The 18,233-nt window shown below is 43.3% G+C and overlaps 1 protein-coding gene across 1 annotated transcript in view; it reads right to left on the bottom strand.

Moving 5' to 3' along the window:
* The window catches only part of LOC141775112 (hemicentin-1-like), a 31,606-nt gene extending 13,749 nt beyond the window's left edge, over window positions 1–17,857 (bottom strand). Inside the window, exons 1-2 of the mRNA XM_074648097.1 lie at window positions 17,700–17,857; window positions 16,091–16,423 (exon numbers count right to left, since the gene is read on the bottom strand). Coding sequence (XP_074504198.1) covers window positions 16,091–16,423; window positions 17,700–17,796 — 430 coding nt within the window. The 5' untranslated portion in view covers window positions 17,797–17,857. The remainder of the gene's footprint in view (window positions 1–16,090; window positions 16,424–17,699) is intronic.
* Window positions 17,858–18,233: the final 376 nt, after the last annotated feature.

Below are 18,233 nucleotides of genomic sequence, written 5' to 3'. Positions count from 1 at the left end.
AAAGACTAACCCAGTAATGTTAGAACAAAGACTAACCCAGTAGCACAAAGACTAACCCAGTAGCACAAAGATTAACCCAGTAACGTTAGCACAAAGGCTGACCCAGCAACGTTAGCACAAAGCAAACCCAGCAGCAATAAGACTAACCAAGTAACGTAAGCACAAAGACTAACCCAGCAAGGTTAGCACAAAGACTAACCCAGTAACGTTAGCACAAAGACTAACCTAATAGCACAAAGACTAACCCAGTAGCGTTAGCACAAAGACTAACACAGTAACGTTAGCACAAAGACTAACCCAGTAGCACAAAGACTAACCCAGTAGCACAAAGACTAACCCAGTAACGTTAGCACAAAGACTAACCCGGAATGTTAGCACAAAGACTAAGCCAGTAACGTTAGCACAAAGACTAACCCAGTGGCACAAAGACTAACACAGTAACGTAAACACAAAGACTAACCCAGTAGCACAAAGACTAACACAGTAACGTAAGCACAAAGACTAACCCAGTAGCACAAAGACTAACCCAGTAACGTAAGCACAAAGACTAACCCAGTAGCACAAAGACTAACCAAGTAACGTAACCACAAAGACTAACCCAGTAGCAAAAAGACTAACCTAGTAACGTTAGCACAAAGGCTAACCCAGCAACGTTAGCACAAGGCTAACCCAGCAGCACAAAGACTAACCAAGTAACGTTAGCACAAAGGCTAACCCAGCAACGTTAGCACAAGGCTAACCCAGCAGCACAAAGACTAACCCAGTAACGTTAGCACAAAGGCTAACCCAGCAACGTTAGCACAAGGCTAACCCAGCAGCACAAAGACTAACCAAGTAACGTTAGCACAAAGGCTAACCCAGCAACGTTAGCACAAAGACTAACCCAGTAGCACAAAGACTAACACAGTAACGTTAGCACAAAGACTAACCCAGTAGCACAAAGACTAACCCAGTAGCACAAAGACTAACCCAGTAACGTTAGCACAAAGACTAACCCGGAATGTTAGCACAAAGACTAAGCCAGTAACGTTAGCACAAAGACTAACCCAGTGGCACAAAGACTAACACAGTAACGTAAGCACAAAGACTAACCCAGTAGCACAAAGACTAACCCAGTAACGTAAGCACAAAGACTAACCCAGTAGCACAAAGACTAACACAGTAACGTAAGCACAAAGACTAACCCAGTAGCACAAAGACTAACCCAGTAACGTAAGCACAAAGACTAACCCAGTAGCACAAAGACTAACCAAGTAACGTAAGCACAAAGACTAACCCAGTAGCAAAAAGACTAACCCAGTAACGTTAGCACAAAGGCTAACCCAGCAACGTTAGCACAAGGCTAACCCAGCAGCACAAAGACTAACCCAGTAACGTTAGCACAAAGGCTAACCCAGCAACGTTAGCACAAGGCTAACCCAGCAGCACAAAGACTAACCCAGTAACGTTAGCACAAAGGCTAACCCAGCAACGTTAGCACAAGGCTAACCCAGCAGCACAAAGACTAACCAAGTAACGTTAGCACAAAGGCTAACACAGCAACGTTAGCACAAAGACTAACCCAGTAGCACAAAGACTAACCCAGTAACGTTAGCACAAAGACTAACCCAGTAGCACAAAGACTAACCCAGTAGCACAAAGACTAACCCAGTAGCACAAAGGCTAAGCCAGCAACGTTAGCACAAGGCTAACCCAGCAGCAGAAAGACTAACCCAGTAACGTAAGCACAAAGACTAACCCAGTAACGTTAGCACAAAGACTAACCCAGTAACGTTAGCACAAAGACTAACCCAGTAACGTAAGCACAAAGACTAACCAAGTAACGTAAGCACAAAGACTAACCCAGTAATGTTAGCACAAAGACTAACCCAGTAATGTTAGCACAAAGACTAACCCAGTAATGTTAGCACAAAGACTAACCCAGTAACGTAAGCACAAAGACTAACCCAGTAATGTTAGCACAAAGACTAACCCAGTAACGTAACCACAAAGACTAACCCAGTAATGTTAGCACAAAGACTAACCCAGTAATGTTAGCACAAAGACTAACCCAGTAATGTTAGCACAAAGACTAACCCAGTAATGTTAGCACAAAGACTAACCCAGTAACGTAAGCACAAAGACTAACCCAGTAATGTTAGCACAAAGACTAACCCAGTAACGTAACCACAAAGACTAACCCAGTAATGTTAGCACAAAGACTAACCCAGTAATGTTAGCACAAAGACTAACCCAGTAATGTTAGCACAAAGACTAAACCAGTAATGTTAGCACAAAGACTAACCCAGTAACGTAAGCACAAAGACTAACCCAGTAATGTTAGCACAAAGACTAACCCAGTAATGTTAGCACAAAGACTAACCCAGTAACGTTAGCACAAAGACTAACCAAGTAACGTAATCACAAAGACTAACCCAGTAACGTTAGGACAAAGACTAACCCAGTAGCACGAAGGCTAACCCAGTAGCACAAAGACTAACCCAGTAGCAAAAAGACTAACCCAGTAGCACAAAGGCTTACCAAGTAGCACAAAGACTAACCCAGTAGCACAAAGACTAACCCAGTGGCACAAAGGCTAACCCAGTAGCACAAAGTCTAACCCAGCAACGTTAGCACAAAGGCTAACACAGTAGCACGAAGACTAACCCAGTAACGTTAGCACAAAAGCTAACCCAGCAACGTTAGCACAAAGACTAACCCAGTAGCACAAAGACTAACCCAGTAGCACAAAGGCTAACCCAGTGGCACAAAGGCTAACGCAGTAGCACAAAGACTAACCCAGTGGCACAAAGACTAACCCAGTAGCACAAAGACTAACCCAGTAACGTAAGCACAAAGACTAACCCAGTAGCACAAAGACTAACACAGTAACGTAAGCACAAAGACTAACCCAGTAGCACAAAGACTAACCCAGTAACGTAAGTACAAAGACTAACCCAGTAGCACAAAGACTAACCAAGTAACGTAAGCACAAAGACTAACCCAGTAGCAAAAAGACTAACCCAGTAACGTTAGCACAAAGGCTAACCCAGCAACGTTAGCACAAGGCTAACCCAGCAGCACAAAGACTAACCCAGTAACGTTAGCACAAAGGCTAACCCAGCAACGTTAGCACAAGGCTAACCCAGCAGCACAAAGACTAACCCAGTAACGTTAGCACAAAGGCTAACCCAGCAACGTTAGCACAAGGCTAACCCAGCAGCACAAAGACTAACCAAGTAACGTTAGCACAAAGGCTAACACAGCAACGTTAGCACAAAGACTAACCCAGTAGCACAAAGACTAACCCAGTAACGTTAGCACAAAGACTAACCCAGTAGCACAAAGACTAACCCAGTAGCACAAAGACTAACCCAGTAGCACAAAGGCTAAGCCAGCAACGTTAGCACAAGGCTAACCCAGCAGCACAAAGACTAACCCAGTAACGTAAGCACAAAGACTAACCCGGTAATGTTAGCACAAAGACTAACCCAGTAACGTTAGCACAAAGACTAACCCAGTAGCACAAAGGCTAACCCAGTGGCACAAAGGCTAACGCAGTAGCACAAAGGCTAACCCAGTGGCACAAAGGCTAACCCAGCAACGTTAGCACAAAGGCTAACCTAGCAACGTTAGCACAAAGACTAACCCAGTAGCACAAAGACTAACCCAGTAACATTAGCACAAAGACTAACCCAGCAAGGTTAGCACAAAGACTAACCCAGTAGCGTTAGCACAAAGACTAACACAGTAACGTTAACACAAAGACTAACCCAGTAGCACAAAGACTAACCCAGTAGCACAAAGACTAACCCAGTAACGTTAGCACAAAGACTAACCCGGAATGTTAGCACAAAGACTAAGCCAGTAACGTTAGCACAAAGACTAACCCAGTGGCACAAAGACTAACACAGTAACGTAAACACAAAGACTAACCCAGTAGCACAAAGACTAACCAAGTAACGTTAGCACAAAGGCTAACCCAGCAACGTTAGCACAAAGACTAACCCAGTAGCACAAAGACTAACACAGTAACGTTAGCACAAAGACTAACCCAGTAGCACAAAGACTAACCCAGTAGCACAAAGACTAACCCAGTAATGTTAGCACAAAGACTAACCCAGTAATGTTAGCACAAAGACTAACCCAGTAATGTTAGCACAAAGACTAACCCAGTAATGTTAGCACAAAGACTAACCCAGTAACGTAAGCACAAAGACTAACCCAGTAATGTTAGCACAAAGACTAACCCAGTAATGTTAGCACAAAGACTAACCCAGTAACGTTAGCACAAAGACTAACCAAGTAACGTAATCACAAAGACTAACCCAGTAACGTTAGGACAAAGACTAACCCAGTAGCACGAAGGCTAACCCAGTAGCACAAAGACTAACCCAGTAGCAAAAAGACTAACCCAGTGGCACAAAGGCTAACCCAGTAGCACAAAGGCTAACCCAGTGGCACAAAGGCTAACCAAGTAGCATAAAGGCTAACCCAGTAACGTTAGCACAAAAGCTAACCCAGCAACGTTAGCACAAAGACTAACCCAGTAACACAAAGACTAACCCAGTAGCACAAAGACTAACCCAGTAACGTTAGCACAAAGACTAACCCAGTAGCACAAAGGCTAACCCAGTGGCACAAAGGCTAACGCAGTAGCACAAAGGCTAACCCAGTGGCACAAAGGCTAACCCAGCAACGTTAGCACAAAGGCTAACCTAGCAACGTTAGCACAAAGACTAACCCAGTAGCACAAAGACTAACCCAGTAACATTAGCACAAAGACTAACCCAGCAAGGTTAGCACAAAGACTAACCCAGTAGCGTTAGCACAAAGACTAACACAGTAACGTTAGCACAAAGACTAACCCAGTAGCACAAAGACTAACCCAGTAGCACAAAGACTAACCCAGTAACGTTAGCACAAAGACTAACCCGGAATGTTAGCACAAAGACTAAGCCAGTAACGTTAGCACAAAGACTAACCCAGTGGCACAAAGACTAACACAGTAACGTAAGCACAAAGACTAACCCAGTAACACAAAGACTAACCCAGTAACGTAAGCACAAAGACTAACCCAGTAGCACAAAGACTAACCCAGTAACGTAAGCACAAAGACTAACCCAGTAGCAAAAAGACTAACCCAGTAACGTTAGCACAAAGGCTAACCCAGCAACGTTAGCACAAGGCTAACCCAGCAGCACAAAGACTAACCCAGTAACGTTAGCACAAAGGCTAACCCAGCAACGTTAGCACAAGGCTAACCCAGCAGCACAAAGACTAACCCAGTAACGTTAGCACAAAGGCTAACCCAGCAACGTTAGCACAAGGCTAACCCAGCAGCACAAAGACTAACCAAGTAACGTTAGCACAAAGGCTAACCCAGCAACGTTAGCACAAAGGCTAACCCAGCAACGTTAGCACAAAGACTAACCCAGTAGCACAAAGACTAACCCAGTAACGTTAGCACAAAGACTAACCCAGTAGCACAAAGACTAACCCAGTAGCACAAAGATTAACCCAGTAACATTAGCACAAAGGCTGACACTGCAACGTTAGCACAAAGCTAACACAGTAGCACAAAGACTAACCCAGTAATGTTAGAACAAAGACTAACCCAGTAGCACAAAGACTAACCCAGTAGCACAAAGATTAACCCAGTAACGTTAGCACAAAGGCTGACCCAGCAACGTTAGCACAAAGCAAACCCAGCAGCAATAAGACTAACCAAGTAACGTAAGCACAAAGACTAACCCAGCAAGGTTAGCACAAAGACTAACCCAGTAACGTTAGCACAAAGACTAACCTAATAGCACAAAGACTAACCCAGTAGCGTTAGCACAAAGACTAACACAGTAACGTTAGCACAAAGACTAACCCAGTAGCACAAAGACTAACCCAGTAGCACAAAGACTAACCCAGTAACGTTAGCACAAAGACTAACCCGGAATGTTAGCACAAAGACTAAGCCAGTAACGTTAGCACAAAGACTAACCCAGTGGCACAAAGACTAACACAGTAACGTAAACACAAAGACTAACCCAGTAGCACAAAGACTAACACAGTAACGTAAGCACAAAGACTAACCCAGTAGCACAAAGACTAACCCAGTAACCTAAGCACAAAGACTAACCCAGTAGCACAAAGACTAACCAAGTAACGTAAGCACAAAGACTAACCCAGTAGCAAAAAGACTAACCTAGTAACGTTAGCACAAAGGCTAACCCAGCAACGTTAGCACAAGGCTAACCCAGCAGCACAAAGACTAACCCAGTAACGTTAGCACAAAGGCTAACCCAGCAACGTTAGCACAAGGCTAACCCAGCAGCACAAAGACTAACCCAGTAACGTTAGCACAAAGGCTAACCCAGCAACGTTAGCACAAGGCTAACCCAGCAGCACAAAGACTAACCAAGTAACGTTAGCACAAAGGCTAACCCAGCAACGTTAGCACAAAGACTAACCCAGTAGCACAAAGACTAACACAGTAACGTTAGCACAAAGACTAACCCAGTAGCACAAAGACTAACCCAGTAGCACAAAGACTAACCCAGTAACGTTAGCACAAAGACTAACCCGGAATGTTAGCACAAAGACTAAGCCAGTAACGTTAGCACAAAGACTAACCCAGTGGCACAAAGACTAACACAGTAACGTAAGCACAAAGACTAACCCAGTAGCACAAAGACTAACCCAGTAACGTAAGCACAAAGACTAACCCAGTAGCACAAAGACTAACACAGTAACGTAAGCACAAAGACTAACCCAGTAGCACAAAGACTAACCCAGTAACGTAAGCACAAAGACTAACCCAGTAGCACAAAGACTAACCAAGTAACGTAAGCACAAAGACTAACCCAGTAGCAAAAAGACTAACCCAGTAACGTTAGCACAAAGGCTAACCCAGCAACGTTAGCACAAGGCTAACCCAGCAGCACAAAGACTAACCCAGTAACGTTAGCACAAAGGCTAACCCAGCAACGTTAGCACAAGGCTAACCCAGCAGCACAAAGACTAACCCAGTAACGTTAGCACAAAGGCTAACCCAGCAACGTTAGCACAAGGCTAACCCAGCAGCACAAAGACTAACCAAGTAACGTTAGCACAAAGGCTAACACAGCAACGTTAGCACAAAGACTAACCCAGTAGCACAAAGACTAACCCAGTAACGTTAGCACAAAGACTAACCCAGTAGCACAAAGACTAACCCAGTAGCACAAAGACTAACCCAGTAGCACAAAGGCTAAGCCAGCAACGTTAGCACAAGGCTAACCCAGCAGCACAAAGACTAACCCAGTAACGTAAGCACAAAGACTAACCCAGTAACGTTAGCACAAAGACTAACCCAGTAACGTTAGCACAAAGACTAACCCAGTAACGTAAGCACAAAGACTAACCCAGTAATGTTAGCACAAAGACTAACCCAGTAATGTTAGCACAAAGACTAACCCAGTAATGTTAGCACAAAGACTAACCCAGTAACGTTAGCACAAAGACTAACCCAGTAACGTAAGCACAAAGACTAACCAAGTAACGTAAGCACAAAGACTAACCCAGTAATGTTAGCACAAAGACTAACCCAGTAATGTTAGCACAAAGACTAACCCAGTAATGTTAGCACAAAGACTAACCCAGTAATGTTAGCACAAAGACTAACCCAGTAACGTAAGCACAAAGACTAACCCAGTAATGTTAGCACAAAGACTAACCCAGTAACGTAACCACAAAGACTAACCCAGTAATGTTAGCACAAAGACTAACCCAGTAATGTTAGCACAAAGACTAACCCAGTAATGTTAGCACAAAGACTAAACCAGTAATGTTAGCACAAAGACTAACCCAGTAACGTAAGCACAAAGACTAACCCAGTAATGTTAGCACAAAGACTAACCCAGTAATGTTAGCACAAAGACTAACCCAGTAACGTTAGCACAAAGACTAACCAAGTAACGTAATCACAAAGACTAACCCAGTAACGTTAGGACAAAGACTAACCCAGTAGCACGAACGCTAACCCAGTAGCACAAAGACTAACCCAGTAGCAAAAAGACTAACCCAGTAGCACAAAGGCTTACCAAGTAGCACAAAGACTAACCCAGTAGCACAAAGACTAACCCAGTGGCACAAAGGCTAACCCAGTAGCACAAAGGCTAACCCAGCAACGTTAGCACAAAGGCTAACACAGTAGCACGAAGACTAACCCAGTAACGTTAGCACAAAAGCTAACCCAGCAACGTTAGCACAAAGACTAACCCAGTAGCACAAAGACTAACCCAGTAGCACAAAGGCTAACCCAGTGGCACAAAGGCTAACGCAGTAGCACAAAGACTAACCCAGTGGCACAAACACTAACCCAGTAGCACAAAGACTAACCCAGTAACGTAAGCACAAAGACTAACCCAGTAGCACAAAGACTAACACAGTAACGTAAGCACAAAGACTAACCCAGTAGCACAAAGACTAACCCAGTAACGTAAGCACAAAGACTAACCCAGTAGCACAAAGACTAACCAAGTAACGTAAGCACAAAGACTAACCCAGTAGCAAAAAGACTAACCCAGTAACGTTAGCACAAAGGCTAACCCAGCAACGTTAGCACAAGGCTAACCCAGCAGCACAAAGACTAACCCAGTAACGTTAGCACAAAGGCTAACCCAGCAACGTTAGCACAAGGCTAACCCAGCAGCACAAAGACTAACCCAGTAACGTTAGCACAAAGGCTAACCCAGCAACGTTAGCACAAGGCTAACCCAGCAGCACAAAGACTAACCAAGTAACGTTAGCACAAAGGCTAACACAGCAACGTTAGCACAAAGACTAACCCAGTAGCACAAAGACTAACCCAGTAACGTTAGCACAAAGACTAACCCAGTAGCACAAAGACTAACCCAGTAGCACAAAGACTAACCCAGTAGCACAAAGGCTAAGCCAGCAACGTTAGCACAAGGCTAACCCAGCAGCACAAAGACTAACCCAGTAACGTAAGCACAAAGACTAACCCAGTAATGTTAGCACAAAGACTAACCCAGTAACGTTAGCACAAAGACTAACCCAGTAGCACAAAGGCTAACCCAGTGGCACAAAGGCTAACGCAGTAGCACAAAGGCTAACCCAGCAACGTTAGCACAAAGGCTAACCTAGCAACGTTAGCACAAAGACTAACCCAGTAGCACAAAGACTAACCCAGTAACATTAGCACAAAGACTAACCCAGCAAGGTTAGCACAAAGACTAACCCAGTAGCGTTAGCACAAAGACTAACACAGTAACGTTAGCACAAAGACTAACCCAGTAGCACAAAGACTAACCCAGTAGCACAAAGACTAACCCAGTAACGTTAGCACAAAGACTAACCCGGAATGTTAGCACAAAGACTAAGCCAGTAACGTTAGCACAAAGACTAACCCAGTGGCACAAAGACTAACACAGTAACGTAAACACAAAGACTAACCCAGTAGCACAAAGACTAACCCAGTAGCACAAAGACTAACCCAGTAATGTTAGCACAAAGACTAACCCAGTAATGTTAGCACAAAGACTAACCCAGTAATGTTAGCACAAAGACTAACCCAGTAATGTTAGCACAAAGACTAACCCAGTAACGTAAGCACAAAGACTAACCCAGTAATGTTAGCACAAAGGCTAACCCAGCAACGTTAGCACAAGGCTAACCCAGCAGCACAAAGACTAACCCAGTAACGTTAGCACAAAGGCTAACCCAGCAACGTTAGCACAAGGCTAACCCAGCAGCACAAAGACTAACCAAGTAACGTTAGCACAAAGGCTAACACAGCAACGTTAGCACAAAGACTAACCCAGTAGCACAAAGACTAACCCAGTAACGTTAGCACAAAGACTAACCCAGTAGCACAAAGACTAACCCAGTAGCACAAAGACTAACCCAGTAGCACAAAGGCTAAGCCAGCAACGTTAGCACAAGGCTAACCCAGCAGCACAAAGACTAACCCAGTAACGTAAGCACAAAGACTAACCCAGTAACGTTAGCACAAAGACTAACCCAGTAACGTTAGCACAAAGACTAACCCAGTAACGTTAGCACAAAGACTAACCCAGTAACGTAAGCACAAAGACTAACCCAGTAACGTAAGCACAAAGACTAACCCAGTAATGTTAGCACAAAGACTAACCCAGTAATGTTAGCACAAAGACTAACCCAGTAATGTTAGCACAAAGACTAACCCAGTAACGTAAGCACAAAGACTAACCCAGTAATGTTAGCACAAAGACTAACCCAGTAACGTAACCACAAAGACTAACCCAGTAATGTTAGCACAAAGACTAACCCAGTAATGTTAGCACAAAGACTAACCCAGTAATGTTAGCACAAAGACTAACCCAGTAATGTTAGCACAAAGACTAACCCAGTAACGTAAGCACAAAGACTAACCCAGTAATGTTAGCACAAAGACTAACCCAGTAACGTAACCACAAAGACTAACCCAGTAATGTTAGCACAAAGACTAACCCAGTAATGTTAGCACAAAGACTAACCCAGTAATGTTAGCACAAAGACTAAACCAGTAATGTTAGCACAAAGACTAACCCAGTAACGTAAGCACAAAGACTAACCCAGTAATGTTAGCACAAAGACTAACCCAGTAATGTTAGCACAAAGACTAACCCAGTAACGTTAGCACAAAGACTAACCAAGTAACGTAATCACAAAGACTAACCCAGTAACGTTAGGACAAAGACTAACCCAGTAGCACGAAGGCTAACCCAGTAGCACAAAGACTAACCCAGTAGCAAAAAGACTAACCCAGTAGCACAAAGGCTTACCAAGTAGCACAAAGACTAACCCAGTAGCACAAAGACTAACCCAGTGGCACAAAGGCTAACCCAGTAGCACAAAGGCTAACCCAGTGGCACAAAGGCTAACCAAGTAGCATAAAGGCTAACCCAGCAACGTTAGCACAAAGGCTAACACAGTAGCACGAAGACTAACCCAGTAACGTTAGCACAAAAGCTAACCCAGCAACGTTAGCACAAAGACTAACCCAGTAGCACAAAGACTAACCCAGTAGCACAAAGGCTAACCCAGTGGCACAAAGGCTAACGCAGTAGCACAAAGGCTAACCCAGTGGCACAAAGGCTAACCCAGCAACGTTAGCACAAAGGCTAACCTAGCAACGTTAGCACAAAGACTAACCCAGTAGCACAAAGACTAACCCAGTAACATTAGCACAAAGACTAACCCAGCAAGGTTAGCACAAAGACTAACCCAGTAGCGTTAGCACAAAGACTAACACAGTAACGTTAGCACAAAGACTAACCCAGTAGCACAAAGACTAACCCAGTAGCACAAAGACTAACCCAGTAACGTTAGCACAAAGACTAACCCGGAATGTTAGCACAAAGACTAAGCCAGTAACGTTAGCACAAAGACTAACCCAGTGGCACAAAGACTAACACAGTAACGTAAGCACAAAGACTAACCCAGTAGCACAAAGACTAACCCAGTAACGTAAGCACAAAGACTAACCCAGTAGCACAAAGACTAACCCAGTAACGTAAGCACAAAGACTAACCCAGTAGCAAAAAGACTAACCCAGTAACGTTAGCACAAAGGCTAACCCAGCAACGTTAGCACAAGGCTAACCCAGCAGCACAAAGACTAACCCAGTAACGTTAGCACAAAGGCTAACCCAGCAACGTTAGCACAAGGCTAACCCAGCAGCACAAAGACTAACCCAGTAACGTTAGCACAAAGGCTAACCCAGCAACGTTAGCACAAGGCTAACCCAGCAGCACAAAGACTAACCAAGTAACGTTAGCACAAAGGCTAACCCAGCAACGTTAGCACAAAGACTAACCCAGTAGCACAAAGACTAACCCAGTAACGTTAGCACAAAGACTAACCCAGTAGCACAAAGACTAACCCAGTAGCACAAAGACTAACCCAGTAGCACAAAGACTAACCCAGTAGCACAAAGATTAACCCAGTAACGTTAGCACAAAGGCTGACCCAGCAACGTTAGCACAAAGCAAACCCAGCAGCAATAAGACTAACCAAGTAACGTAAGCACAAAGACTAACCCAGCAAGGTTAGCACAAAGACTAACCCAGTAACGTTAGCACAAAGACTAAACCTAGTAGCACAAAGACTAACCCAGTAGCGTTAGCACAAAGACTAACACAGTAACGTTAGCACAAAGACTAACCCAGTAGCACAAAGACTAACCCAGTAGCACAAAGACTAACCCAGTAACGTTAGCACAAAGACTAACCCGGAATGTTAGCACAAAGACTAAGCCAGTAACGTTAGCACAAAGACTAACCCAGTGGCACAAAGACTAACACAGTAACGTAAGCACAAAGACTAACCCAGTAGCACAAAGACTAACACAGTAACGTAAGCACAAAGACTAACCCAGTAGCACAAAGACTAACCCAGTAACGTAAGCACAAAGACTAACCCAGTAGCACAAAGACTAACCAAGTAACGTAAGCACAAAGACTAACCCAGTAGCAAAAAGACTAACCCAGTAACGTTAGCACAAAGGCTAACCCAGCAACGTTAGCACAAGGCTAACCCAGCAGCACAAAGACTAACCAAGTAACGTTAGCACAAAGGCTAACCCAGCAACGTTAGCACAAGGCTAACCCAGCAGCACAAAGACTAACCCAGTAACGTTAGCACAAAGGCTAACCCAGCAACGTTAGCACAAGGCTAACCCAGCAGCACAAAGACTAACCAAGTAACGTTAGCACAAAGGCTAACCCAGCAACGTTAGCACAAAGACTAACCCAGTAGCACAAAGACTAACACAGTAACGTTAGCACAAAGACTAACCCAGTAGCACAAAGACTAACCCAGTAGCACAAAGACTAACCCAGTAACGTTAGCACAAAGACTAACCCGGAATGTTAGCACAAAGACTAAGCCAGTAACGTTAGCAGAAAGACTAACCCAGTGGCACAAAGACTAACACAGTAACGTAAGCACAAAGACTAACCCAGTAGCACAAAGACTAACCCAGTAACGTAAGCACAAAGACTAACCCAGTAGCACAAAGACTAACACAGTAACGTAAGCACAAAGACTAACCCAGTAGCACAAAGACTAACCCAGTAACGTAAGCACAAAGACTAACCCAGTAGCACAAAGACTAACCAAGTAACGTAAGCACAAAGACTAACCCAGTAGCAAAAAGACTAACCCAGTAACGTTAGCACAAAGGCTAACCCAGCAACGTTAGCACAAGGCTAACCCAGCAGCACAAAGACTAACCCAGTAACGTTAGCACAAAGGCTAACCCAGCAACGTTAGCACAAGGCTAACCCAGCAGCACAAAGACTAACCCAGTAACGTTAGCACAAAGGCTAACCCAGCAACGTTAGCACAAGGCTAACCCAGCAGCACAAAGACTAACCAAGTAACGTTAGCACAAAGGCTAACACAGCAACGTTAGCACAAAGACTAACCCAGTAGCACAAAGACTAACCCAGTAACGTTAGCACAAAGACTAACCCAGTAGCACAAAGACTAACCTAGTAGCACAAAGGCTAAGCCAGCAACGTTAGCACAAGGCTAACCCAGCAGCACAAAGACTAACCCAGTAACGTAAGCACAAAGACTAACCCAGTAATGTTAGCACAAAGACTAACCCAGTAACGTTAGCACAAAGACTAACCCAGTAACGTAAGCACAAAGACTAACCCAGTAATGTTAGCACAAAGACTAACCCAGTAATGTTAGCACAAAGACTAACCCAGTAATGTTAGCACAAAGACTAACCCAGTAACGTTAGCACAAAGACTAACCCAGTAACGTAAGCACAAAGACTAACCAAGTAACGTAAGCACAAAGACTAACCCAGTAATGTTAGCACAAAGACTAACCCAGTAATGTTAGCACAAAGACTAACCCAGTAATGTTAGCACAAAGACTAACCCAGTAATGTTAGCACAAAGACTAACCCAGTAACGTAAGCACAAAGACTAACCCAGTAATGTTAGCACAAAGACTAACCCAGTAACGTAACCACAAAGACTAACCCAGTAATGTTAGCACAAAGACTAACCCAGTAATGTTAGCACAAAGACTAACCCAGTAATGTTAGCACAAAGACTAACCCAGTAATGTTAGCACAAAGACTAACCCAGTAATGTTAGCACAAAGACTAACCCAGTAACGTAAGCACAAAGACTAACCCAGTAATGTTAGCACAAAGACTAACCCAGTAATGTTAGCACAAAGACTAACCCAGTAACGTTAGCACAAAGACTAACCAAGTAACGTAATCACAAAGACTAACCCAGTAACGTTAGGACAAAGACTAACCCAGTAGCACGAAGGCTAACCCAGTAGCACAAAGACTAACCCAGTAGCAAAAAGACTAACCCAGTAGCACAAAGGCTTACCAAGTAGCACAAAGACTAACCCAGTAGCACAAAGACTAACCCAGTGGCACAAAGGCTAACCCAGTAGCACAAAGGCTAACCCAGCAACGTTAGCACAAAGGCTAACACAGTAGCACGAAGACTAACCCAGTAACGTTAGCACAAAAGCTAACCCAGCAACGTTAGCACAAAGACTAACCCAGTAGCACAAAGACTAACCCAGTAGCACAAAGACTAACCCAGTAGCACAAAGACTAACCCAGTAACGTTAGCACAAAGACTAACCCAGTAGCACAAAGGCTAACCCAGTGGCACAAAGGCTAACGCAGTAGCACAAAGGCTAACCCAGTGGCACAAAGGCTAACCCAGCAACGTTAGCACAAGGCTAACCCAGCAGCACAAAGACTAACCAAGTAACGTTAGCACAAAGGCTAACCCAGCAACGTTAGCACAAAGACTAACCCAGTAGCACAAAGACTAACCCAGTAACGTTAGCACAAAGACTAACCCAGTAGCACAAAGACTAACCCAGTAGCACAAAGGCTAACCCAGCAACGTTAGCACAAAGACTAACCCAGTAGCACAAAGACTAACCCAGTAGCACAAAGACTAACCCAGTAGCACAAAGGCTAAGCCAGCAACGTTAGCACAAGGCTAACCCAGCAGCACAAAGACTAACCCAGTAACGTAAGCACAAAGACTAACCCAGTAACGTAAGCACAAAGACTAACCCAGTAATGTTAGCACAAAGACTAACCCAGTAACGTAAGCACAAAGACTAACCCAGTAACGTAAGCACAAAGACTAACCCAGTAACGTAAGCACAAAGACTAACCCAGTAATGTTAGCACAAAGACTAACCCAGTAACGTAAGCACAAAGACTAACCCAGTAATGTTAGCACAAAGACTAACCCAGTAACGTAAGCACAAAGACTAACCCAGTAATGTTAGCACAAAGACTAACCCAGTAATGTTAGCACAAAGACTAACCCAGTAACGTAAGCACAAAGACTAACCCAGTAACGTAAGCACAAAGACTAACCCAGTAATGTTAGCACAAAGACTAACCCAGTAATGTTAGCACAAAGACTAACCCAGTAACGTAAGCACAAAGACTAACCCAGTAACGTTAGCACAAAGACTAACCCAGTAGCACAAATACTAACCCAGTAACGTTAGCACAAAGACTAACCCAGCAGCACAAAGACTAACCCAGTAGCACAAAGACTAACCCAGCAGCACAAAGACTAACCCAGCAGCACAAAGCGTAACCCACTGAGCTAAAGAAGCCGATTCAAACTGAAATCGTAAACGGTACTTTCATGACGTCTGTTTTGTTTGTGTTTATATGATTGTGTCATGTAACAGAGCTGTTTATTTATTCTTGTATTACTAAAAAAGCTAAGAGAGCTGGTGAAACGTAATGAACGTAGCGAGCTCGCCGATCTCCCAGCTGGACACGTGTGCGAGCGGCGCCGGCCGGCTTACGTCACTTCAGCGTTCCTATTTACGGTACAAATGCAAACATAAAAAAGCCCTTCAAGATATGTAGTTCTCAGGGAGACCCCAGAACCGTTTGGTTCGAAACCGCTTAATAAGAAGATTTGGAAGAAGACTTGTTTATGTAGTTTAAGTTGTACGTTCGAGGTGTTACTCGTTGTCAGAGGTTTAAACAGAAGACTAAACCTAAAATAACAGCTGGACATAAAAAGTATATTAAGATTAACTGTTTTATCAAAGTACTCACCAACAACAAGCTCAACGTAGAATATCTGATGTGGCTGAAGACGTGGAAAATCACAGGTGTAGTTTCCGCTGTCGGTCGTCTTTGTATTTGTGATGGTTATGGAGGCGATGCCGTACTTCAGTTGGTCTGGAAAATGTGAGACTCGACCTTTGAACGTCTCGCTCTGACCTGAACGTCTGTTGTAATGATCGCCTCCATCATACAGGAACACCTCGCGGTCCCTCTGACCAGCTTTCGTCCAGTCAAACAGTCCTGACTGAATGTTCTCCTTGGTGCTGAGGGAACAGGGTAAGATGACATCACTTCCTTGTGCTGCAAACACTTTGACGACACCTAAAAGCAGAAACATATTTTAATCATTATGTTTAAATAGAGAAAGTTAAAGTTAAAAGGCAGAAAATCAGAAAACACATTTGAACACATCTCTTTTCATACTGGTACAATTTAAGTCAACATGTATATAATATGTCACGTGATGTCACGTGACAAAAACTCTGCAAAGTATTGACTGAACTGCAGGTTGTGTTTACACCACGGATGTATAAAGAGAACTGGATACAGCCCTGGAGGCTTTTTGGGACAACTTCCATGATGATTCACTGCAGCAATTTGTAATAATAACATGGCAAAGTAATAATAAAAATAATAATAAAACACCCATCTAACTCTGCATTTATATTTGGTGTGATCATATTTTCAGATGGATTTTCTTTTCTTTTCTTTTTTAAAATTACTATGCTATGAATAATCTCAAAATGACATTTTTGGAAAATACGGAAAATGTTTTTTTATAGCATTGGATGTGTACTTCGTATGACTTTAGCATCTAATTATTAAAAAACCCTGCAGTAAAACAACATGAAAATCATCACAGAGGTACCTGGGGACATGTTGAACAAGAATATGGTGGAGTTCACTGAAAACAATTATATTCAGTATATAATATATTAATAATATATTATAGATTTATTGTTTTTATGGAATTTTTAATATATGTTAAAATGGCAATGCTTGCTTTCCACTTGCTTGCTGTCCTTGTGTGTGTCCAGATCCTATATAGTACATCCAGCCCAAATCACCTGGTTTATCGCTTTCACCCACTTGTTCCGCTTGAATTATACAAATCATTAGTGATAATAACAGATTACTACAGAAATTAGGACATATTCAAATCACAGGTTTTCATCCATAGTTTTGAGGCAGAGACATTCTCCAAAAGGTCTTCTCAGAGCTCTCCATACAATCACCACTATCACAGACTGGGATGAGGTGTTTCCATGGGTCTGACGGTATATCATCAAACTGAGCTTATAACTTATCTAAAGTTAACTTATTCAGCTAACGTTATCCTAGAGGACCTGATGAGTTATATAACTAACGTTATCCTAGAGGACCTGATGAGTTATATAACTAACGTTATCCTAGAGGACCTGATGAGTTTTATAACTAACGTTATCCTAGAGGACCTGATGAGTTATATAACTAACGTTATCCTAGAGGACCTGATGAGTTTTATAACTAACGTTATCCTAGAGGACCTGATGAGTTATATAACGTTACCATTGATTGATAAACTAACTAGGTAGTGATTGAATGTTAGTGTACTCACCGTGTTGATCTCCTCGTGTTCTTCCAGCAGACAGCAGACAGAAACACAGAGACAGAAGCCCCAGAGATGAGAACTGAAGTCTAACAACACCAGACATGATCAACGGATGACAACACACTAGATAACACACTAGATAACACACTAGATAACACACTAGATAACACACTAGATAACACACTACTGTAACACACTAGATAACACACTAGATAACACACTAGATAACACACTACTGTAACAGGACTGTGTTGTTGTTAGCTAGTAGCTAGCTAACAGGAAGCTAACAGGACTGTGTTGTTGTTGTTGTTGTTGCAGCTAGCTGGTCTAAGAGTCACCATCTCGCCACAGTGAGATATCTAAAGTTAAATGTCCCGGGTGCCCGCAGCGAGAGCGAGAGAGGGATAGAGTGGGTCTGCCGACGAATCAGCTTCCAGGATGTCCATTTTCTCTCGACAAATCATGTGGCGGCTTTCCATTTTCACCGCGGATACAGCCAATCGTCATTTTCAGGCAATGAATCGTGTGGCTGATTTAGGC

This window comes from Sebastes fasciatus, chromosome 1 (assembly GCF_043250625.1).
Source record: "Sebastes fasciatus isolate fSebFas1 chromosome 1, fSebFas1.pri, whole genome shotgun sequence".
Lineage (NCBI taxonomy): Eukaryota > Metazoa > Chordata > Actinopteri > Perciformes > Sebastidae > Sebastes > Sebastes fasciatus.
The sequence above is the reverse complement of the archived record's forward strand: the minus strand, read 5'-3'. Positions and strand labels throughout refer to the sequence as shown.